The 24572-nt window shown below is 42.9% G+C and overlaps 1 protein-coding gene across 1 annotated transcript in view; it reads left to right on the top strand.

Moving 5' to 3' along the window:
- The window catches only part of LOC129863810 (high affinity cAMP-specific and IBMX-insensitive 3',5'-cyclic phosphodiesterase 8B-like), an 81753-nt gene extending 66495 nt beyond the window's left edge, over positions 1 to 15258 (top strand). Inside the window, exons 18-22 of the mRNA XM_055936086.1 lie at positions 3432 to 3649; positions 4148 to 4286; positions 7754 to 7921; positions 10328 to 10457; positions 11471 to 15258. Of these exons, the coding sequence (XP_055792061.1) occupies positions 3432 to 3649; positions 4148 to 4286; positions 7754 to 7921; positions 10328 to 10457; positions 11471 to 11580 (765 nt within the window). The 3' untranslated portion in view covers positions 11581 to 15258. The remainder of the gene's footprint in view (positions 1 to 3431; positions 3650 to 4147; positions 4287 to 7753; positions 7922 to 10327; positions 10458 to 11470) is intronic.
- The last annotated feature ends 9314 nt before the right edge of the window (positions 15259 to 24572 follow it).

Raw genomic sequence — 24572 nt, 5'->3', positions numbered from 1 at the left:
CTGATACGTTGATCTATGTAATTCCCTGCCATGTGTTTTCAACAGCGTGTAGAGTATCAGTTTGCTTTGCTTGGCAGGAGATGAATGTATGTCAGTGACCAGTGAGAGTTGGAGTGGGGATGTTTTTATTGTTTTCATATTGGACTCAGTCAATACGTGTTTTGCCTTGAGGGCATTGAGAGCCTAATACTTTGCCTTTCTTTTCTCCCCGCTTCTCCCCTCCAATAAATATCTCCTCTTCTTGTCATAAAGTGAACATTTGCTAGTGATTATTATTATTAGTTGTGCTCGCATTGCGTGCATTTTTTAGGTATTATTCCTTTGTTGAGTATGAGGTTATGCTGAGAGAGAGCTTACACAGTATTTATAGTTTATGCACGATCTCAGACAATTGGGCATGAGTAATCGAGCACTCAAACGGGCGTCCAAACTTGATCTTTAACAAGAGATCGAAATGTTTTCTTGAAGACAACGTTCGTTTGCTTTGACTCTAGTGTTCCATTTGTACATGTGCATTTGCGGTGCACAACAAAAAAAAGAAACCAAGCCAAGCGTCACACAGTTCTTCTCAATAAATCCCCTTTCCCCTCCGTGTCTCAATCACTCAATTGCATTCCGACCGCTGCCTCTACACACGCGTGCTGAGTGCGCAAACAAGCTTCCATTAGGCCTACAGATGTAAATGCCTATAAAAGTGTATCCAACTGATGGGATACACAAGCTACACTCCTTGCCAAATGATGACAGTTTTATCACAAATTCAAAATGGATTGGTTGACTGAAATAGGGAAATATGTGTTCTAACAACGAACGCTGCAGTTTTGGAATAATTGCTTCCCGTCTATTTTCCGGCTTAGGCTACTTTGCGAACTACTAGTGCCATTTAGTATTGGTTAGTTTAGGCTATAACCAGAGATTGCAGTATTTCTGTTACATGTATTTGAAATAGGTATTTTTCATTTCTTCTGAGTATTTTGAATTTCACTGGGCTGAACTACACTTCAACGTATTTTCTGTTTTGTATGAACAATGAACAATTGCAAAGCATGCTGAGTATATTCTAATGAGCTCCACCCCAAAACAAGGCCAATAATACCCAGTGTGCTTTGCAGTTCATTTTGACATGTTCCTTTTCAAATAAACATTTAAATTTTTATCCAGAGGGACTTGCCCAACTAAGGTAGATAAACTACATATCATAGCAAGAACAACTTTCTTTGTTACTGTTATTGAGAATGTTGTTGCAGTCTTGTATTTTGATTAAATACATTGATCTTTATGGTATTTTGTAATTGTATTTTGTCATTTTTGCCATCCCTGGCTATAACCACAAACATAGACAATAAAATATGAAAATATGCAAAAACATTGGTTTAATGAAGACAAAGAGTGTATTTTCATCAGAATCATTAAGCATAGGCCTACTCTCCAAACAGATGTCATGGCTGTAACTCATCGCCGTGCAGTTTTCAAATGTGGAATTGTGAATCCATTTCAGAAAATTCCAAACAGGCAGAATGAACTAAATTTGAACGTATGTACATAAAAGAAGACATTTTGGTTTGTAACCTGAACATGTCTTCTTTTAACTCACCAAATTCTGCCCCGTTTCAAATTATCACTCTTTGAAAATAACTGTTCCAGACTAAATTAACAAAACAGTGCTATGCCAAAGCAAGCTTTTTGAAGATTGTGTTCCACAATATAATCTGTTTATGTTACTTTAACCAGGCAAGTCAGTTAAGAACAAATTCTTATTTTCAATGACAGACTAGGAACAGTGGGTTAACTGCCTTGTTCAGGGGCAGAACGACAGATTTGTACCTGATCAGCTCGAGGATTCGATCTAGCAACCTATCGGTTACTGGCCCAACACTCTAACCACTAGGCTACCTGCCGGTTGCAATAAATTCATCTTAAATGGCACTTGTTTTTTTATTGACTGAATATATACAGGGACATTTTGCAATTAGTATTTGTTATCTATAATGTTTATGATAAATTAGGCATTGTTGCGCACTGTTGGCATATACAGCGCCTTCAGAAAGTACTCAGACCCCTTGACTTTTCCCACATTCTGTTACATTACAGTCTTATTCTAAAATTAATTAAATAAAACATGTTCCTCTTCAATCTACACACAATACCCCATAATGACAAATTGAAAACAGGTATCTAGAAATGTTTGCAAATAGAAATACCTTATTTACGTAATTATTCAGACCCTTTGCTATGAGACTCGAAATTGAGCTCAGGTTCAACCTGTTTCCATTGTTCATCCTTGAGATGATCCTTGAGATGTGGTAAATTCAATTGATTGGACATGATTTGGAAAGGCACACACCTGTCTATATAAGGTCCCACAGTTGACAGTGCATGTCAGAGCAAAAACCAAGCCACGAGGTCGAAGGAATTATCCGTAGATCTCCGAGACGGGATTGTGTCGAGGCACAGATCTGGGGAAGGACACCAAAACATTTCTGCAGCATTGAAGGTCACCAAGAACCCAGTGGTTTCCATCATTCTTAAATGGAAAAGTTTGGAACCACCAAGACTCTTCCCAGAGTTGGCCGCCCAGCCAAACTGAGCAATCGAGGGAGAAGGGCCTTGGTCAGGGAAGTGACCAAGAACCTAATGGTCACTCTGACAGAGCTCCAGTGTTCCTCTTTGGAGATGGTAGAATCTTCCAGAAGGACAACCATCTCTGCAGTACTCCACCAATCCGGCCTTTATGGTAAAGTGGCCAGATGGAAGCCACTTCTCAGTAAAAGGCACGTGACAGCCCACTTGGAGTTTGCCAAAAGGCACCTAAAGACTCTCAGACCATGAGAAACAATATTCTCTGGTCTGATGAAACCAAGATTGAACTCTTTGGCATGAATACCAAGCGTCATGTCTGGAGGAAACCTGGCACCATTCCTACGGTGAAGCATGGTGGTAGCAGCATCATGCTGTGGGGAAAGATAAACGGAGAAAAGTACAGAGAGATCCTTGATGAAAACCTGTTCCAGAGCGCTCAGGACCTCAGACTGGGGCGAAGTTTCAACTTCCAACAGGACAACAACCCTAAGCACACAGCCAAGACAACGCAGGAGTGATCTCTGAATGTCCTTGAGTGGCCCAGCCAGAGCCCGGATTTGAACCCGATCGAACATCTCTGGAGAGACCTGAAAATAGCTGTGCAGCAACACTCCCCATCCAACCTGACAGAGCTTGAGAGGAACCGCCGAGAAGAATGGGAGAAACTCCACAAATACAGGTGTGCCAAGCTTGTAGCGTCACACCCAAGAAGACTTGAGGGTGTAATTGCTTCTTTTTTTTCCAAGTACTCAAGCACTCCAAAACAAAGCTATCAAAAAATGTCTAAAAATGTCAAATTTCTATTCCTTGTAGTTGAGTAACATTACTTCCTGGTTGTATCGTTTTCTCAGGGCAGTCTAGACCAACTGGACGAGGTGGCTGCATTGATCGCGGCAACGGTCCATGACGTGGACCACCCGGGGAGGACCAACAGCTTCCTGTGCAACGCAGGAAGTGAGCTGGCCATCCTGTACAATGACACAGCTGTGTTAGAGAGTCACCACGCCGCCCTCGCCTTCCAACTCACCGTCAGGGACAGCAAGAGCAACATCTTCAAGAACATCGACAGGTACAGTCACACAGAGCTTAGAGCAACATCTTCGAGAACATCGACAGCCTAGCCTAGTCCCATATCTGTTTGTGCTGTCTTCCATATGTTTGTGCTGTCTTGCAAACTCCTATGGTCAATGTCACCGGCATGACAATGACCATAAGAGTTGGCAAGACAGCACAAACATATTCTGGGACCAGGCTAGAGTCACATAGAGTTTAGGAAAGTAAAATGTGGTTTCCACATGAAGCTTAAAGTGTTTCTACAGTAGAATTCCTAACCAGAGGCCATGTCCTTGTCAGAAGAATGAATTGACATGCCTCTTCCTCTACGCAATAAGAGGGATCACGTAACCACTGGTGTCAGATATGGAGCATGTTGGGTTATTACCCTGGAACATATCATGTGATGTGATTCACTTCTAGATTTGTATGAACCTAGAACTTCTTGGAAAACATTGAGGACAGTTGATTATCCTGGTCCTGTAACCCGCCTCTCTGTGTGTGTTTATATTAGGACTCAGTTCCGGACATTGAGGCAGGCCATCATTGACATGGTGCTGGCTACAGAGATGACCCGCCATTTTGAACATGTCAACAAGTTTGCCAACAGCATCAACAAACCAATGGCTGCCATCGAGGAGTCCAGCTCAAATGTAAGACACAGACTTCTCTGTGTATGTGTGTGTTTGTGTGTGTGTGCTAGCGTCCGTGTGCAGTTTATTATTATATAATAAATCATTAACATATGCTCATCGTGGTGTGGGAACGGAAAATACTAATATATATACGTATAAACTCAGCAAAAAAAGAAACGTCCTTTTTAGCATGTGTAAATATTTGTATGAACATAACAAGATTCGACAACTGATACATAAACTGAACAAGTTACACAGACATGTGACTAACAGAAATTGAATAATGTGTCCCTGAACAAAGGGGGTGTCAAAATAAATCAAAACTAACAGTCAGTATCTGGTGTGGCCACCAGCTGCATTAAGTACTGCAGTGCATCTCCTCCTCATGGACCGCTCCAGATTTGCCAGTTCTTGCTGTGAGATATTACCCCACTCTTCCATCAAGGCACCTGCAAGTTTCTGGACATTTCTGGGGGGAATTTCCCTAGCCCTCACCCACCGATCCAACAGGTCCCAGATGTACTCAATGGGATTGAGATCCGGACTCTTCGCTGGCCATGGCAGAACACTGACATTCCTGTCTTGCAGGAAATCACGCACAGAACGAGCAGTATGGCTGGTGGCATTGTCATGCTGGAGGGTCATGTCAGGATGAGCCTGCAGGAAGGGTACCACATGAGGGAGGAGGATGTCTTCCCTGTAACGCACAGCGTTGAGATTGCCTGCAATGACAACAAGCTCAGTCCGATGATGCTGTGACACACCAGACCATGATACACCCTCCAACTCCAAATCGATCCCGCTCCAGAGTACAAGCCTCGGTGTAACGCTCATTCCTTCGACGATAAACGTGAATCCGACCATCACCCCTGGTGAGACAAAACCGCGACTTGTCAGTGAAGAGCACTTTTCGCCAGTCCTGTCTGGTCCAGCGACGGTGGATTTGTGCCCATAGGCGACGTTGTTGCCGGTGATGTCTGGGGAGGACCTGCCTTACAACAGGCCTACATGCCCTCAGTCCAGCCTCTCTCAGCCTATTGTGGACAGTCTGAGCACTGATGGAAGGATTGTGCATTCCTGGTGTAACTCAGGTAGTGCTGTACCTGTCCTGCAGATGTGATGTTCGGATGTACCGATCCTATGCAGGTGTTGTTACACGTGGTGCCACTGCGAGGATGATCAGCTGTCCGTCCTGTCTCCCTGTAGCACTGGCTTAGGCGTCTCACAGTACAGACATTGCAATTTATTGCCCTGGCCACATCTGCAGTCCTCATGCCTCCTTGCAGCATGCCTAAGGCACGTTCACGCAGATGAGCAGGGACCCTGGGCATCTTTCTTTTTGTGTTTTTCAGAGTCAGTAGAAAGGCCTCTTTAGTGTCCTACGTTTTCATGAATGTGACCTTAATTGCCTACCGTCTGTAAGTTGTTAATAACTTCTTATGGCTGCAGGGGCAGTATTGAGTATCTTGGATGAAAGGTGCACAGAGGTGCCCATAGTAAACTGCCTGCTCCTCAGTCCCAGTTGCTAATATATGGATATTATTATTCGTATCGGATATAAAACACTCTGAAGTTTCTAAAACTGTTTGAATGATGTCTGTGAGTATAACAGAACTCATATGGCAGGCAAAAACCTGAGAAAAAATCCAAACAGGAAGTGGGAATTCTGAGGTTGGTCGATTTTTAACCAAGCCCCTATTGAATACACAGTGGGATATGGATGAGTTTCCACTTCCTACGGCTTCCACTAGATGTCAACAGTCTGTAGAACCTTGTCTGGTGCCTCTACTGTGAAGTGGGGCCGAAGGAGACAGGAATTAGTCAGGTCTATCATGACCTGACCATGCGCTGACCATGGGCGTTCACATGAGAGGGAGCTCTGTTCCGTTGCACATCTGAAGTCAATGTAATTCTCCGGTTGGAACGTTACTGAAGATTTATGTTAAAAACATTCTAAAGATTGATTCAATACATCATTTGACATGTTTCTACTGACTGTTACGGAACTTTTTTACATTTCGTCTGCTTTTAGTGAACGTGCTTCCTGACTTTGGATTTGTTTACCAAAGACGCTAACAAAAATAGCTATTTGGACATAAATGATGGACATTACCGAACAAAACAAACATTTCTTGTGGAAGTGGGAGTCCTGGGAGTGCATTCCGACGAAGATCAGCAAAGGTAAGTGAAGATTTATAATGCTTTTTATGTGTTTTGTTGACTGCACAATTTGGCGGGTAACTGTATGGCTTCCTTTTGTTGCTGAATGCTGTTCTCAGATTATTTAATATTGTGCTTTTGCCGTAAATGTAAAGTGCTTTTGCCGCCAATGTATACTGAGGTTTTTGGATATAAATATGAACTTTATCGAACAAAACATATATGTATTGTGTTACATGAAGTCCTATGAGTGTCATCTGATGAAGACCATCAAAGGTTAGTGATCAATTTAATCTCTATTTCTGCTTTTTGTGATTTCTGTCTTTGGCTGGAAAAATTACTGTGTTTGTCTGTGATTTTGCGGTGACCTAACATAATCGTTTGTGGTGCTTTCACTGTAAAGCCTATTTGAAATCGGACACTTTGGTGGGATTAACAACAAGATTACCTTTAAAAGGGTATAAGATACATGTATGTTTGAGGAATTTCAATTATGAGATTTCTGTTGTTTGAATTTGGCGCCCTGCACTTTCACTGGCTGTTGTCATATCATCCCGTTAACGGAATTGCAGCCATAAGAAGTTTTAACAATGCCTACACTGTATTTCTGATCAATCTGATGTTATTTTAATGGACAAAAAAAATGCTTTTCTTTAAAAAAAAGGACATCTCTAAGTGACCCCAAACTTTTGAACGGTAGTGTATATATCATAAGCATTAATGAGAGAATGGGAATAACAGGCTAAGTATTTTGACATTTATCAATGAACTGTTCTAGGTGGTGGATCATTCTTGACGCACGCGGCAAACTGTTGAGCGTGAAAAACCCAGCAGCTTTGCAGTTCTTGACACACTCAAACCAGTGTGCCTGGCACCTACTACCATACCCCGTTCAATGGCACTTCAATCTTTAGTCTTGCCCATTTACCCTCTGAATGGCACACATACACCATCCATGTCTCAATTGTCTAAAGGCTTAAAAATCCTTCTTTAACCTGACTCCACCCCTTCATCTACACTAATTGAAGTGGATTTAACAGGTGACATCGATAGGGGATCATAGGTTTCACCTGGATTCACCTGGTCTCTCTGTCATGGATAGAGCAGGTGTTCCTAATGTTTTGTACGTCAGTGTATATTCACACACACGGTCAGTTCCATGTAAAAGGACCCATGAGCACCACCATGTGAAGTTCATAGGAGCGTATCAAATGTAGTGTCAAATGAAAGCTAAGAGTCTATATGTGTGTCTGCGTGTGTGTTTGTGTCTCTGACCTTGTCTGTGTGCGTTTCTGACCTTGTCTGTGTGTGTTTCTCTGTAACAGAGTGAAGGCAGTGACAGCGAGGGCCCAGCCAGTATCAGGAACAGCCCAGAGAACCGGCTGCTGATCAAGAGGATGATGATCAAGTGTGCTGATGTGGCCAACCCCTGCAGACCCCTGGAGCTCTGCATAGAATGGGCTGGACGCATCTCCCAGGAGTACTTCGCACAGGTGAGTGCAGTGTGTATAAAAAGATTTCTATTAGAAATGGTTTTGGAGGCAGGTCGTAGTACTCCTAACCAAAACTTCAGCTAAAATCAGCTGTGTTCAGTGTGGTTTTAACCCGGCTCAACACTCTAAGAAAGGCGGGAGAGTATGTCATAGAGCTTTGGCTTTTCTCCTGCTATAGGACAGTGTCTGGAGCTGGCCATCCTGACCTGTCTACAACTGTCTACTTCAGCTATCTGTGTGCACCAATAGATCTGTTCCCTACCATTTCTGCCTCTCTCTTTCTGCCTCTATCAGTCTGTCTGACCTTGTCTGTCTGTCTGTCTGGTGGTATACAGTGTGGGAAATGCATTTGTGTTGTCACATACAGATTTATTTTTTGTAATATATTTTAGATAAAAAAGTTAGGACACTTGTGAAATATTTTAAATTGGCCAGATAATGTATTTTATTTATATATATATTTTTTAATTGTTTTAAATACATGCCAGATGTATTACAGAATGTATTTAAAATGTATATATAATCGTATATAAAATGTATATCACAATATATGTTAAACGCTTCAGAAAATGTATTGAATGTATTTCAAAAAAGACATAATTTTTACAAGTATTTATCGATTTATTTGGTCATTATTATTTTTAAATGTAGTTGGAAATGGTTTGTTAAATATATTCCAACATGCATTTAAATGTATTTGTAAGAGATATATTTTTTTATTCAAATGTATGGCAAATAGCTCAAGACCCAAATGTGAAGTGCACTGTCCTCAAATGACCCAAATTCAGAAGAAATAGTGTGTCATTATAAATGTTTACTCATAACTCGCGATCCACTGTTCACATGCTCAGGACCCACTTTGGGTCCCAACTATAGTTTATCAAACCCTGTTCTAATAGGCTGCGGCCGCTACAATATATTTTGTCAAAATGCATTTTTATTGTACTTAACACATATCAAAAGCATACTAAAAACACTAACATGCGTTTAAATGACTACAGAAATGACAACAAACATGATACATTATCAGTCATGTAGTGACTCCACGTCTTTCATTGTACATATGACAAATCAACAAACAAACTTTAGGAGAGCGTTCCAACCAACATCCAATGAGCAGAACTTAATATATACTGGGTCATTCCACAAAATGAGTGTTAAGTAGAAATTGAGCACAATATGGAATTGTAAAAGCCTGTTATATGAAATGAAGTGCCCTTTAATATAGACCACAGGGAGAATTCATTAACTCTGATTTTCATTATGAAAAAAGACTTGACTTTGTGACTTAAAGGAAGATTTTAACCCACTAATCCCCGATGTTCACCATCGTTGTAAAGCCCTAGTTATTTAATTGCTTTGACAAAGTTATTTATGAAGATGATTATTTATTATTATTATTTTTATTATTATTATTATTATTTATTTATTATTTATGTCTGTGCCTCATTTTAAGGTTCACCCTGTTACGTGAATTGAACTCTATTTATTTCTAAAGAAACATTGAGCTTCTAACAGTCAAATCATTGTGTAAAGAAAGGTGAGCTGGTTCTACTCTTTTTGGCCATTTTCTGATTTTTTGTGTTGAAAAACTGAGCGGGTCGAGCATAACACGTCAACCCTGTTACCCTTAGATAGACAAGCTAGGAATGCTTTACCAACCGAAAAATGTGTGTGAATCTTACATTACATTGCCCCTCACTGTTGTACACAACAAGCTTCCATTCCCTGTCACAAGGGGATTCATGGCTGATTTAACTAGTAATTACCAGTTCGAGGGCCGTTCAAGTGGATTTTTCCCAGATGTGGTTATTTTGGTTATTTACGCAACATAACACGCTAACCATCCACTCTAGAGCCATATAATACCACTCATTGGAAGCACACGTCCTAGAACTACACTTTGACATATTGAGGGGCGTTGTAGGATGTATAGTTTTTGTTTAAATAATAACCATTTTTCATTATTTAATTAAGGTGAAGAGGCACTTACTTTTTTGAGATGGGAACACTTTTATTTAATGAAATTGAACACGTGCTCTTCATGACAGAATGTGACATTTTTGTGAAATCCTTAGTTTACATTTTTTACTCACCATCACAATTTAAATTATATCACAGTTTTGGCTTGGTGGCCCAAAAAAACTATCTCCGTTAATCAATATGTAAAGTTTATTCATTTAAGAAGTCAAATTAGGAAACACATTGGCCACGCTGTAGACTAGATGTCATGCATTTCTGGAACATTGTCAGGTGTTACAACCATTTTAGCAAACATGCAAATGTATCCACAAGTATTTTGGAAAAATAAATCCGTATGTGGTGTGACTGTGTACATATATCTCTTGTATACTACAGTATGTGTGTGTGTGTTAACCTGTGTGTGAATCTATCCTTATATTTTAGACTGATGAGGAGAAGAGACAGGGTCTACCGGTGGTCATGCCTGTCTTTGACAGGAACACCTGTAGTATCCCCAAGTCTCAGATCTCCTTCATAGACTACTTCATCACAGACATGTTTGACGCTTGGGATGGTAAGAACACACACACACACACACACACACACACACACACACACACACACACACACACACACACACACACACACACACACACACACACACACACACACACAGAGGACCCACAGGGAGGGGGGAGGAAATATGGAATAGAACTTTCCCATGCCTTCCCTCCTCTCTTCTCCTCCTCTCTTCTATTCCCTCCATCCCTGTAAAAGAGGTAGAGTCTTCCTTCTCACGTCACAGTGGAGCACAGTAGCCCAGAGGAAGGAGAGAGGGAGGGAGAAGGGGATGGGTCAAAAGAGGATAGTATACAGTTATTCCCCATTTCACCGTTCCCTCTGACATTGGGGTGTTGCCGGAGGTTACCCCCCTCCACCAGAGAAGGGAACACGTGTTTAAATTCAATAAAACTGATGATGTCACGGAAAAGTTCCTAGAGGCCACTGGGACAGGGTGGAGAAGCGGGGGGGTATCCGGGGGCCGGAGGGGTTAAGTCAAGACGCAGTGAAGCAGGACCTACTGTACACACACACACTAGCACACAAGTACACATAAAGTGCATACAAAAGCGCACACATTCACAGACGCACACGCAGAAGCACAAAGGCCGCGTTTAGACAGGCAGCCCAATTCGGATCTTTGGCTAATCAGATCAGCTGTGAAAAAGATCTGTTGTAAAAAGATCTGACTTGATTGGTCAAAAGACCAATTAGTGGAAAAAATATCAGAATTGGACTGCCTGTCTAAACGCAGCCTTTGTGCTTTAGTTTTGTAACACACACACACACACACACACACACACAATCATATCGCACATATGCACTCACACAGCAGGTTTTAATGAATCAGGGTCAGGGCTGGGCCATTGCCGGGTGGTTGCCAGGTCAGGCTCATGCAGAGGGGTAACAAATGAGTCGGAAACTAGGAAGTAAACAACAGACACACACACTGCCTGAGACCCAGTTGCCCCAGCTGTCATTTCCGCTGGCGTTAACCTCACACTCTCCTCTGCCCCCCCCCCTCAGCCTTCGCCAGTCTACCTGGCCTCATGGAGCACCTGTCAGAGAACTACAAGTACTGGAAGGGTCTGGACGACATGAAGTGCAAGAGCCTGCGGCCGGCCCCTCCTCCGTGACCCCTCCATCCCTCCCTCTCTCTCCCCTTATCCCTCCATCCCTCCCTCTCACTGGGCTGGGGGAGACAGCGAATGTAGCCCGGCGCTGGTATTAAGCCCCTCCCACGGTGATTCTACCCAGCTCCACACACAATGGACTGTAGACCATTGTAGACCTCAAGAGTCTGTAGACCTCAGAGTCTGCAGCTTGGAGCCCTGAGAAGAGACCAGGGGACTGACATACTGGCTGACAAATGACACCCCAATTCCCCATATAGTGCTCTCCTTCTGTCCAGACATCTTTCCCATCCCTAGTTATCGGATGTTACTTCAAACTGATTTCAAACAGAGAATCATTACGATGCCCCATGGCAAATTTAGCATGGGGGGGCTCTGGTCATAAGTAGTGCACTACATAGCGAATAGGGGGACATTTGAGAATTGCCCACTGAGACTCTCCAGCCTCCTCAGACCCCTCTGTGGTTCCTCTTGGGCCCCTAATGTGACTCTACAGCCCTCCTGACAATCTATCCCAACCAACCGCACTTTAGCAGCTCAAAAAAACGTGTTACTTTCTCACATCTTTTCATTTTTTCCCTGTGATGTTGTCTGTGTTCTATATCTGTTTCTTTTATCTCAGGCAAGTGTCTGCTGTTGTTTGTCGTACCTCTGGTTTCTGTCCGTCCTTGCTTAGTCCCTACGGTAGTGTGTGGTGATGTGGGGACCAAAGTTTTGCTGACACATGAACTCCTTCTACTGTACCAGGAATAATAGAGGAGAGAGCACAGAACTAAAGTATGTAGAGAGAAACCTGTTCCCTGAATCACACACACACAGCCAACTTATAAAACTGTAACTTAGCTCTCCTTGTTCTCTCTCCAGATGGAAGTATTAGGTAATATTGAGCTCTGATAAGCCCAGTTAGGCGGAGTAAAACAGAGATATGTATGTGTGTGTGTGTGTGTGTGTGTGTGTGTGTGTGTGTGTGTGTGTGTGTGTGCGTGTGTGCGTGTGTGCGTGTGTGCGTGTGTGCGTGTGTGCGTGTGTGTGTGTGTGTGTGTGTGTGTATTTGGCAGCAGACCCAGAGCGGTCTGTGTTCGCTCCATACCTGGGAGGTTTACAGAGCAGAGTCCAGCTGAACTGACTGCTGTAATATCTCTCTCTACGGGGGAAAACCAGAGCTTTGCTCAGAAAGCCAGGCCTCACGGGCAGCTCGCCCACCACCATGCTCCCCCCTGGGGGTAGAACCAGCCCTCACTCTACCCCTCTGGAACTCAGCTCCAGGCATGGCTCTTAAAAGAGAACACTGGGGCTTAGTGGGAACAGCATTAGAACAGCATTAGAACAGTATTCTAACTCTATTAGCATCAAGTGGGGGAGAAAACAGCAGTATATATTAAGTACAGTTGATCTTTACAACTTAGAAGCCACAGCAGTGAATTATCTGAGCGACAGTAGGCTAGTGTACTGTTTTATGACAGCTTGCATTGAAGCTAGTCCTAATTCATTACTTTAAATGGGTCATAAAGTTCCAGTGAAACAGTACATTCATTTAAACATCGAAGGCACATTGAAGTGGACACACACTGTAGCTAATTGCAATCTCCAAATATGAAGGGAACAAATTAGCGTTGGCTAAGCAAAATACTATTCCAAAGCACAACTCTGTGATTTCTAACATTTCAGTTGTGCTGTGGTGTGCGGTGCAATAGTAGGAGTGCGTTTCATTTTCCAACTGCTTTTTGTCCCTCCTGCCTCCCCGTAATGTGTTGCTGGTCCGTTGTGAAGTAGCATGGTAGTGTGGTCTGAGCAGAGAGCCGCCTCACAAGAGCCTGATGAAACCACCATGGGACAGACAGCATGAAATACTCGGCTGGCCCTGGCTCAAATTACACCCTATTCCCTATGTAGTGCCCTACTTTTCGGACAGATATTTATGTGGTGAAAGACTGGCACACTTAGCTCTTGGGGCTTAACCAGTTGCATCTTAAATGCACTCGATTGCCTATATAGTGCAATACGTTTGACTACTTTTATCAAAAGTAGTGCACTATCAAGGGTATATGGGGTTATTTTAGATTGACCCTGTCTTTGGATCCTCTCTGGGAAAAGAGCACTTTCAGCTCCCAGCACACTCTACTGCTACCTGGTTCGGTTTGGCTCAGTTTTCAACTCTGGCTAGTCTGCTATTAAAATATGATTTCAAATGTCACTATAATAAAACATGCTGTCCATCCATTTCTTTCTCTTGTCGTCTAGAATCACATTACCGTGTAGTTGTCTCCCTCCAGTGGTTGGCAGTGGGGAATGCAGTTTCAGTTCGTTTTCTTGTGCAACAGCAGCGGCCATACAAGACAGGCTTAGTCAGAGGTGTTGTGAATGGGTGGTACGCTTTGAGTTTAACGCATGTGTTTGCGTGTGCGTTTGTAAATTGAACCGACAAAATCAAAACTGGTGTACGTATTAAACCAAAGGCACAGTGATCTTCTTTAAGGTGCCTTACTTTGACCCTCTCCTCCAAAACAGGGTTCAGAGTTCACGCTTCAAATGGTTTGTTTGGCTTCATGTGGTTCGTTAGTGTTCGCGAGCAGCTGAACAAAGACACCGGACTAAGCCATAGAGTACTTAACCGTACTATTTTAACCTGTATTTTATTGTTCCAAATGGCACCATATTCCCTATGTAGGGACAAAGAAGTGTGCTATGTGGGAATAGGGTGTCATTTGATACTGGTGAATACTACAAGTATTATGGAGAGAAACTTGTGTTTGATAATGACTGTGTGCTAGTTTCAGAACATGGTAAGACAAATGCCTTAACTCACTCAGTCAAGGCTATGCTAGTTTCACTGCTATAGGACACTGTAAACTACCTAGCTTCTGCTGACGTAAACAACCCACTATCTAGTCTCCCATGGACTGTTTTCTATTGAGCCTAATCTATTTTCAATGAATTATGTTTTTGTTTGTTGTCAAGTGAGTTTTGGTCCGATCTGATGTGACACCCACATGCTTGTCATCCTTTTCTTCGAACTCTCAAAGATGAACCGTTTCTGCTGCGAGAGCAGGGCGTGGCATCTACTGTGATGTCATTTTAACCAGGCTGTGGGTATGGAGAATGTGCCAATCCCTTTATTTTCTATTGTTTCCAAGCAGAACAACCAACAGATATTCTGCAAGCATTAATGTACATAAGCTTTATTTTGTGGTTATTGGCTGTGAAAAGGCAAACGTAAAATATTGTAGGAATGTTTTATGTCTTTTTGAAGGACTTGATGGTTTGATGCTTTAGTTGTGTATCAACCCACCGGGCAGAAACCGGTTGCATCAACGTTGTCTCCACATCATCAGATAGATTTGAAAAAGATAAGATGTTGAATCAACGTGGAAAACTGATTGGATTTGCAAAAAGTCATCAACGTAAGGGAATTGTATTTGTTTTGTAACATATTTTTTTTAACCTAAATTTAATGACATGGTGACATTAGTTTTTGTTTGATTTCTCGTTAAATTCACTATAGTTGACGTCACAATCAAAGTGTAAATCCAAACTAGATGTTGAAATGACATCTGTGCCCAATGGTGGATATCATTTCAGTCGTTTCTGGCCTGTGCCAGAGGATGTCTTCTTTTGTTGTTGATTGTCGACACTTTATTTTAAAATGTATATGTGAGAAACAATAAAAGTATTTTAAAAATACAGTTGTGTCTTTAATTTGTGACATTCATTTGAGGCTTTAAAAAACAAGCCAGTGAAGGTTTACATATTGTTAAAATAAGCATACAGACATCTGGCAAATAAATGTGACCAACTTGAAGACGATGCAGGCTTTGAGGACATCAGATTAAATAAGGACATCAGATTAAAATTGGAGACTTGGAATGCACAGCATTTCAGTTGTAAAATCACTGAATCAACAAACATGTATAAGAAATGTCAGTCACATCACACATTCACTAGACTGATCAAACAGGCATTACACATCCATTTACCTCAGAGACAGTGATAGGATGATTACACTAGAAACCAACAACATAAGAACACTTATGGAAGATAAATACAATCCACCCCTCTTTAAAACCTTTCATTACATTATGGACATCATACCTGCACAGCATTTATCTTAATACGGATAATGAAAAAGGCAATACAAATCCAAAAGGACCAAAACAGTATTTTCCCCTTCCTTATAGGTGGGAGAGTGGGGTAAATTGAGCCACCCTTGTTTCTAGGAAGAGGTCATAATTGTATGGAGTCTGTGAAGGGAGAACCCACATGAAAAAAGTGGTAAGGAAGTTCGGTCCAAAAGATGGATGTTCACCAAGTCAAATGAATTTATTGTGTTAGAGGTTTTATGATGCTTGTATCTAAACCAAAGTAGATCATTGTAAGATTGTTCTATACATCAGTTGGGTCTCTATAAACTTCAATAATGTCCTAGATCTAGCATGAAAGTGCATCCTTGTAGCTGTCTGTGTTAATAAAGTCTAAATGTTTGCCTCGGGGTAAGTTGAGCCAATGGCCTCGGGGTAAGTTGAGCCAATGGCTAGTTGAGCAAATTGAAGTGCTTTCTTCCCCGGCACAATGCAAGACATTATCGCTGGGATATGAGGTAACAAAGGGGCCTGGGCTATGTTAAATGTGTTTGTTAGGTGTCTAGCCTCTTGAAAGACATGTAAAATTATTAAAAGACAAAAAAGTTATTGTGATTGTGTTGAATTCTGTTTGGGAAATAAAGACAGACATGGTTTTAAAAAGGTAATATTTAATTCAGTACAGAAATTTGTAGGCAGCTTAACTTACCTGTCCTGTGGCTCAACTACCCCATACCCAGGGTAAATTGTGCCAACAGACCCCTTTTTGGGGGGACAAGTTATGTTTTCAAAACTGTCATGTGATTATTTCCAGAGATACAAAACATCCTGAAATATATGTAGATATCTTTGTGTGTGTGTGTGTGTGTGTGTGTGTGTGCGTGTGTGTGTGTGTGTGTGTGTGTGTGTGTGTGTGTGTGTGTGTGTGTGTGTGTGTGTGTGTGTGTGTGTGTGTGTGTGTGTGTGTGTGTGTGTGTGTGTGTGTGTGTGTGTGTGTGTGTTGACTGATGAGAGCGCTTCAAGAAGTAGGCATCACAATGATGGACTCTGAGCTGTGGTGAGGTGATGGATGAAAAGAACGAGAAAGAGAGGCAGAGATAAATAAAGAGAGAAAGAGAGTGAGAGAAAGAGAGTGAGAGAGTCTACAGCCCAGGCTCAGAGGAGCGTTTCAATCCCCTTCAAAAGCCAGGAAACAGCTGTGTAGCATTAGTAGAAGCCTAGCGACGTCACTGCTGTAATCTGTCTCACAAAGACTCCCTCTGATCACACCACTCCACTGACATACACTGACTCCTGTACTGCTCTGACTCACCTGAACTCCACTGACTAACCTGAACTACACTGACTTCTGTACTGCACTGACTAACCTGAACTACACTGACTCCTGTACTGCACTGACTCACCTGAACTCCACTGACTAACCTGAACTACACTGACTCCTGTACTGCACTGACTCAAATCAAATCAAATGCTTCTGCTTCTAGTTCCGACAGTGCAGTAATATCTAACAAATTACACAACATATACCCAATACACACACATCTAAGTAGGAATGAAGTAAGACTACATACACATGGACAAGTGATGTCAGAGCGGAACGGACTAAGATACATTAGAATAGTATAGAATACAGTATATACATATGAGATGAGTAATGCAAGATATGTAAACATTATTAAGTGAATGAGATACCGTAGAATAGTATAGAAAACAGTATATACATATGAGATAAGTAATGCAAGATATGTAAACATTATTAAGTGACTAAGATACCGTAGAATAGTATAGAATACAGTATATACATATGAGATGAGTAATGCCAGATATGTAAACATTATTAAAGTGACTAGTGTTCCATTCCTTAAAGTGGTCAGTGATTTCTAGTCTATGCCTATAGGCAGCAGCCTCTAACGTGCTAGTGATGGCTGTTTAACAGTCTGATGGCCTTGAGATAGAAGCTGTTTTTCAGTCTCTCGGCCCCACCTTTGATGCACCTGTACTGACCTCGCCTTCTGGATGACAATGGGGTGAACAGGCAGTGGCTCGGGTGGTTGATGTCCTTGATGATCTTTTTGGCCTTCCTGTGACATCGGGTGCTGTAGGTGTCCTGGAGGGCAGGTAGTTTGCCCCCGGTAATGCATTGGGCAGTCCACACCACCCTCTGGAGAGCCTTGCGGTTGCTGGTGGTGCATTTGCCGTACCAGGTGGTGATACAGCCCGACAGGATGCTTTCAATTGTGCATCTGTAAAGGTTAGTGAGGGTTTTAGGTGACAAGTCAAATTTCTTTAGCCTCCTGAGGTTGAAGAGGTTCTGCTGTGCCTTCTTCACCACACTGTCTGTGTGGGTGGACCATTTCAGTTTGTCAAGGATGTGTACGCCAAGGAACTTGAAGCTTTCCACCTTCTCCACGGCAGTCCCGTCGATGTAGATAGGGGGGTGCACCCTCTGCTGTTTCAATCATCTCCAAGATCATCTCCTTTGTTTTGGTGACGTTGAGTGAGAGGTTGTTTTCCAGGCACCACAATCGCAGAGACCTCACCTCCTCCCTGTAGGCTGTCTCGTCATCGTTGGTAATCAATCCTACTACGGTTGTGTCTTCTGCAAACTTGATGATTGAGTTGGAGGCGTGCTTGGCTATGTAGTCATGGGTGAACAGGGAGTACAGGAGGGGGCTGAGCACACACCCTTGTGGGGCTCCAGTGTTGAGGATCAGCGGAGGTGAGGTTATGTTTCCTACCTTCACCACCTGGGGGCGGCCCGTTAGGAAGTCCAGGACCCAGTTGCACAGATCATGAGCTTGGAGTGTATTACGGTGTTGAATGCTGAGCCATAGTCAATAAACAGCATTCTTACATAGGTATTCCTCTTGTCCAGATGGGATAGGGCAGTGTGCAGAGTGATGGCGATTGCATCGTCTGTGGATCTATTGGAGCGGTAGGCAAATTGAAGTGGGTCTAGGGTGGCAGGTAAGGTAGAGGTGATCCTTGACTAGTCTCTCAAAGCACTTCATGATGACAGAGGTGAGTGCTACGGGGTGATAGTCATTAGTTTAGTTACCTTTGCCTTCTTTGGTACAGGAACAATGGTGGCCATCTTGAAACATGTGGGGACAGCAGACTGGGATAGGGAGAGATTGAATATGCCCGTAAACACACCAGCCAGCTGGTCTGCGTATGCTCTGAGGAGGCGGCTACAGTAGGGACGCCGTCTGGGCCAGCAGCCTTGCCAGGGTTAACACATGTTAATGTTTTACTGACGTCGGCCACGGAGAAGGAGAGCCCACAGTCCTTGGCAGAGGGCCATGTCGGTGGCACTGTGTTATCCTCAAAGCGTGCGAAGAATGTTTTTAGTCTGTCCGGAAGCAAGACATCGGTCTCGGCGACGTGTCTGTAGGGCTGGGCGGTATACCGTATTGTACTATATAACGTTATTTATGCCCGGACCGGTTTGGGTTTTTACGTTACCTTCTATAACGGTATTTGAATGTTTGGTTTGTTAAATGTGATACGCCATGTGTAACATCCATTTTTATAGTTTACTCCGCTACTTGAGTTATCCATCTCCGCTCTCTCTCTCTCTCTCCATGCCGCTTTCCATACAGACCTGGTCCCACCCCTGTCACTCAAGGAGCGCATTTATTGTTGCTTGACCACGAGATACTTTCGTTCAGTCTGCATGGTCAATGCAGCACATGCAACAATGTTGATGACATCGATGTTGTTTCGACTTTGATCTTAATATAAATCCACAAGCATTCTATAATTACAATATTAGTTTGTGTTTCTTACATCTGCAAACAGCTAGTTTGTATTTTCTTAGCAAGTTGAGCAACATTGTGTTAGTAACTGATGCTAATCGCTAGCTAGCTGGCTAGTTAGCTGGCTAGCTAACTAGCTAATAATAGCACTGAGTCAGAGCAAACGTAGCTAGCTAATACAATCTGATCCCAGTGCTGGTGGAGGCTTAAATCAGCATGTTGTTTGTGCAATAGTATCTTCTAAATCAAAGAGGAATAGGCGAAGCATGAATATGTTGGCTATGCTAGGAGTTGATGTTATTCTTCAATAACACAAACACCAAAGCAAATCGGGGAGAAAAATATATTTATTTGAAAAGGACAAATAATAGATGTTATGCTAGGAGGTAGATGTTCAGTCTCCCCTGTCCTCAGCTTTTCTCCACAGAACAAAGCAACAGGATGTAATTTATAACCCCCCACCCTAGCCTGGGGTTGACCAATCAGAAGTCCTTGGCCAAATAACAAGTATCCTGCTCCAGACTCATTGTACAGAACGTAGTACACGTAGCTCTGAGTTCAGGACTGACATTCCACAGATTCTAAACAGCTGTTGAACTGAAAACCAACTCCTATTTACATTGACAATTCCCTATTGACCATTAGTACTCTATTTAGTTTTTAGTACTCTCGTCCTCTCATCCTCTGCATTGTGTATTTATCTTCAAAATATTCTTATAGCTATATGAATAAAAATGTAATTTAGCCAAAGATTATAGGGTCCCCTAGGAAACACTGAACATCACTTTGGTTTCTACCATGTCACAATAACTCGTCGTGGCAATAACCGTATTCAAAGTGCCCACTATTATTTATATTCTAAATATAAAATTATAATAAACATTCCATGATTCCATGATTCCAAAAGTTCACTCAAGTGTTTTGATCTAAATCGTAATTGCAACATTTGGTTAAAAATAAGGCCTAGTATTTTTGCCCATGTCGTGGCAGTGTGGAAATGATCTGAAATGAGTGCAGGAAATGGAGAAATTGATAGAAATGCAGGAAATTATTTTACGTTGATTTTGATTTGAACAGTATAAAACAATCAGTATGGAGAAAGACCCATTGAAATCATTTAGAATATATGTGTTGCCACCCTCTACTCATTATATGTGTTGCCACCCTCTGTGTTGCCACGCACTACTCATGAAGCATTTATTAATCAAAAACCTGAAATACCGTCAAATACCGTCATACTGTCAAAAGTTTTATATGATATTTTGGCCATATCGCCCAGCCCTACGAGGCTGGCTTTCCTTTTATAGTCCCTGCCACATATGTCTCGTGTCTGAGCCATTGAATTGCGACTACACTTTATCTCTATACTGACATTTAGCTTGTTTGATTGCCTTGCGGAGTGAATAACTACACTGTTTATATTATGCCATATTACCAGTCACCTTGCCATGGTTAAATGCGACGGTTCGCGCGAATGCTACCATCTATCCACAGCTACCATCTATCCTGAAGTGTGGATTCCGATTGGTCAGACCAGTGTTGAATAGTTCAAAACACAGGTACTTCCTGTTTGAGTTTTTGCCTATAGGACGGGAAGAGCAAGATGGAGTCGTGGTCAGATTTGCCGAAAGGAGGGCGGGGGAGGGCCTTGTAAGCATTCCGGAAGTTTGAATAGCAATGGTCGAGAGTCTTAGCAGCGCGAGTAGTACAGTCAATATGTTGATAGCACTTTGGCAGCCTTGTCCTTAGATTTGCTTTGTTAAAATCCCCAGCTACAATAAATGCAGCCTCGGGATATGTGGTTTCCAGTTTGCATAAAGTCCAGTGAAGTTCTTTGAGGGCCGTCAAGGTAACGGCTTGAGGTGGGATGTAAACGGCCGTGGCAATGACGGAAGAGAATTCTCTTGGGAGATAACATGGTCGGTCTCACCTGAACTCCACTGACTCACCTGAACTCCACTGACTGACCTGAATTCCACTGACTCATGTACTACACAGACTCCTGTGTTAAACGGACTCCTGTGCTACACTGACTCCTGTACTACACTGACTCCTGAGCTACACTGACTCCTGAGCTACACTGACACCTGAGCTACACTGACTCCTGAGCTACACTGACTCCTGAGCTACACTGACTCCTGTACTACACTGACTCCTGAGCTACACTGACTCCTGTACTACACTGACTCCTGTACTACACTGACTCCTGAGCTACACTGACTCCTGAGCTACACTGACTCCTGAGCTACACTGACACCTGAGCTACACTGACTCCTGTACTACACTGACTCCTGAGCTACACTGACTCCTGTACTACACTGACTCCTGAGCTACACTGACTCCTGAGCTACACTGACTCCTGAGCTACACTGACTCCTGAGCTACACTGACTCCTGAGCTACACTGACTCCTGAGCTACACTGACTCACCTGCCGAGGCAGGCTCTGCAGGTAAGAGGAGGTCCTGCATCTCCCACATCCTCACACTGCCGTCCCACGAGCAAGACCCCCCCCCCCCCCCCCCCCCTGCAACACACACACACACCAGACCTGGGGCCAGATACTATTTCAAATGTATCAATTACTTCCACATACATTTAAAGTAAGTATTCAGATACATTTCATTTGAAAAGACAAGTAGTTGAATAGTTTAATGTATTTGGAAATACACTTACAAAGCATTTGAAATACTCAAATACACAGTCTCAAATACACTCCCATGCATTTAACCCAGGTATTTCAAAACAGTTTTTGAAAATCCTGTCAAATACAATTTGTTTCAGCCAATCAGATAGTACTCCCTTCATTTCAAAGTGTTTGCTCCCCTTTTGTGACAACTAAACCGTGATGCTGGTCTCTCTGTGTACATGAGGATAATGTATGAATAGTGAATTATGAATGACTATATCTTAGTGTTATTCCCTGTGTCGTCGTGGTGCTGGCTCTGACACTGCAACTGGAAGTCTCAGTTTCACACACACAGCTCGTTGCCCCTGATACCGACACACACACAAACCACTCCAACAGACACTGGCAGAGATAGAAGGACAGCACTATTAACACACACACACACAATTACATCTCCAGCTAAATATAAACTGAACTGACTGTATCTATAGAAACAGTATGACAGGCAGTGAAAACAGGTGGGCGAAAGATACAGAACAAACAAGGACCTGTTATTGTTATCACCCACAGCATTGTGGGTGATTTCCCCTAGCAACCCCGTCTTTACAAATGAACAATCAAGGCTGGCAACACCAAAACGTTCATCACTTTCTTTTGAAATGACCATATATTTAAAACATGACATGGTAATTACATAAGATACACTACATTACGAAAAGTATGGGGACACCTGCTCGTCGAACATCTCATTCCGAAATCATGGACATTATTATGGAGTTGGTCCTCCCTTTGCTGCTACAACAGCCTCCACTTCTGGGAAGGCTTTCCACTAGATGTTGAAACATTGCTGCTGGGACTTGTTTCCATTCAGCCACAAGAGCATTAGTAAAGTCGGGCATTGATGTTGGGCGATTAGGCCTGGCTCGCTGTCGACGTTCCAATTTATACCAAAGGTGTTCGATGGGGTTGAGGTCAGGGCTCTGTGCAGGCCAATCAAGTTCTTCCACACTGATCTTGACAAACAATTTATGTATGGACCTCGCTTTGTGCACGGGGGCATTGTCATGCTGAAACAGGAAAGGACCTTCCCCAAACGGTTGCCACAAAGTTGGAAGCACAGAATTGTTTAGAATGTTATTGTATGCTGTAGCATTAACAATGCCCTTAACTGTAACTAAGGGGTCTGAAATAAAAAAAACAGCCCCAGACCATTATTCCTCCTCCACCAAACTTTACAGTTGGCACTATGCATTCAGGCAGGTAGCGTTCTCCTGGCATCCACCAAACACAGATTCATCTGTCGGACTGCCAGATGAGGAAGCGTGATTCATCCCTCCAGAGAACGCTAACCACTGCTCCAGAATCCAATGGCGGCGAGCTTTACACCACTTCAGCCAACGCTTGGCATTGCGCATGGTGATCTTAGGCTTGTGTGTGGCTGCTCGGCCATGGAAACCCATTTCTAAAAGCTCCTGACGAACAGTTCTTGTGCCGATGTTGCTTCCAGAGGCAGTTTAGAACTCGGTAATGAGTGTTGCAACTGAGGAAATAGGATTTTTACACAGTACGCGCTTCAGGACTCTGTGGTCCCGGTCTGTGAGTTTGTGTGGCCTACCACTTCGCAACTGTGCCGTTGTTGCTCCTGGACATTTCCACTTCACAGTAACAACACTTACAGTTGACTGAGGCAGCTCTAGCAGGGCAGAAATTTGACAAACTGACTTGTTGGAAAGGTGGCATCCTGTCACAGTGCCACGTTGAAAGTCACTGAGCTCTTCACTACGGGCCATTCTACTGACAATGTTTGTTTATGGAGAATGCATGACTGTGTGCTCGATTTTTTACACCTGTCAGCAACGGGTGTGGCTGAAATAGCCGAATCCACTAACTTGAAGGTGTGTCCACATACTTTTGTATATATAGTGTATTCCTTATGCATTAGCTTACCTTTTTGTTTCTTTATGATTGGTTAATAAGAACCTATTACCAAGTTGAAATGTTTGAAGTGTTAAATGAAGTGCTACCAACAGATGAACAAACCTTGACAGAGGGCTCGATGTCTGAATTGTTGCCTGTGTCTGTGTCCCACAGCTGAACCACACACACAGAGCACCACAACATGGAGGGGGGGGGGGGGGGGGGGGGGGGGGGGGGGGTTGGCCGGAGCCGTGATGAGGGAGGTGTGTGTGTCCTCTCCGCTGGTGTGTGTGTAGACTCTCATGGCCGTTATCTGCTGTGAGTGACCCTTCAACTCCAACAGCCTCTCTCCTGTCTTGAGAGCACACATACACGCGCACACACACAATGCGGCAATGGGCATTAAACATCTTCACAACACTGCCACCTATTGGTGTTGCTTGAACATCTTCACAACCCTTATTCTGGCAACTTTCTTCGCTTAATTGTTTTAAATATTTAAGCAATAATGCCCGAGTAGGTGTGGCATATGGCCAACATACCACGGCTAAGGGCTGTTCTTCTGCATGACGCAACGCGGAGTGCCTGGACACAGCCTTTAGCCGTGGTATATTAGC

The sequence above is a fragment of the Salvelinus fontinalis genome, chromosome 10 (assembly GCF_029448725.1).
Source record: "Salvelinus fontinalis isolate EN_2023a chromosome 10, ASM2944872v1, whole genome shotgun sequence".
NCBI lineage: Eukaryota > Metazoa > Chordata > Actinopteri > Salmoniformes > Salmonidae > Salvelinus > Salvelinus fontinalis.
The sequence above is the reverse complement of the archived record's forward strand: the minus strand, read 5'-3'. Positions and strand labels throughout refer to the sequence as shown.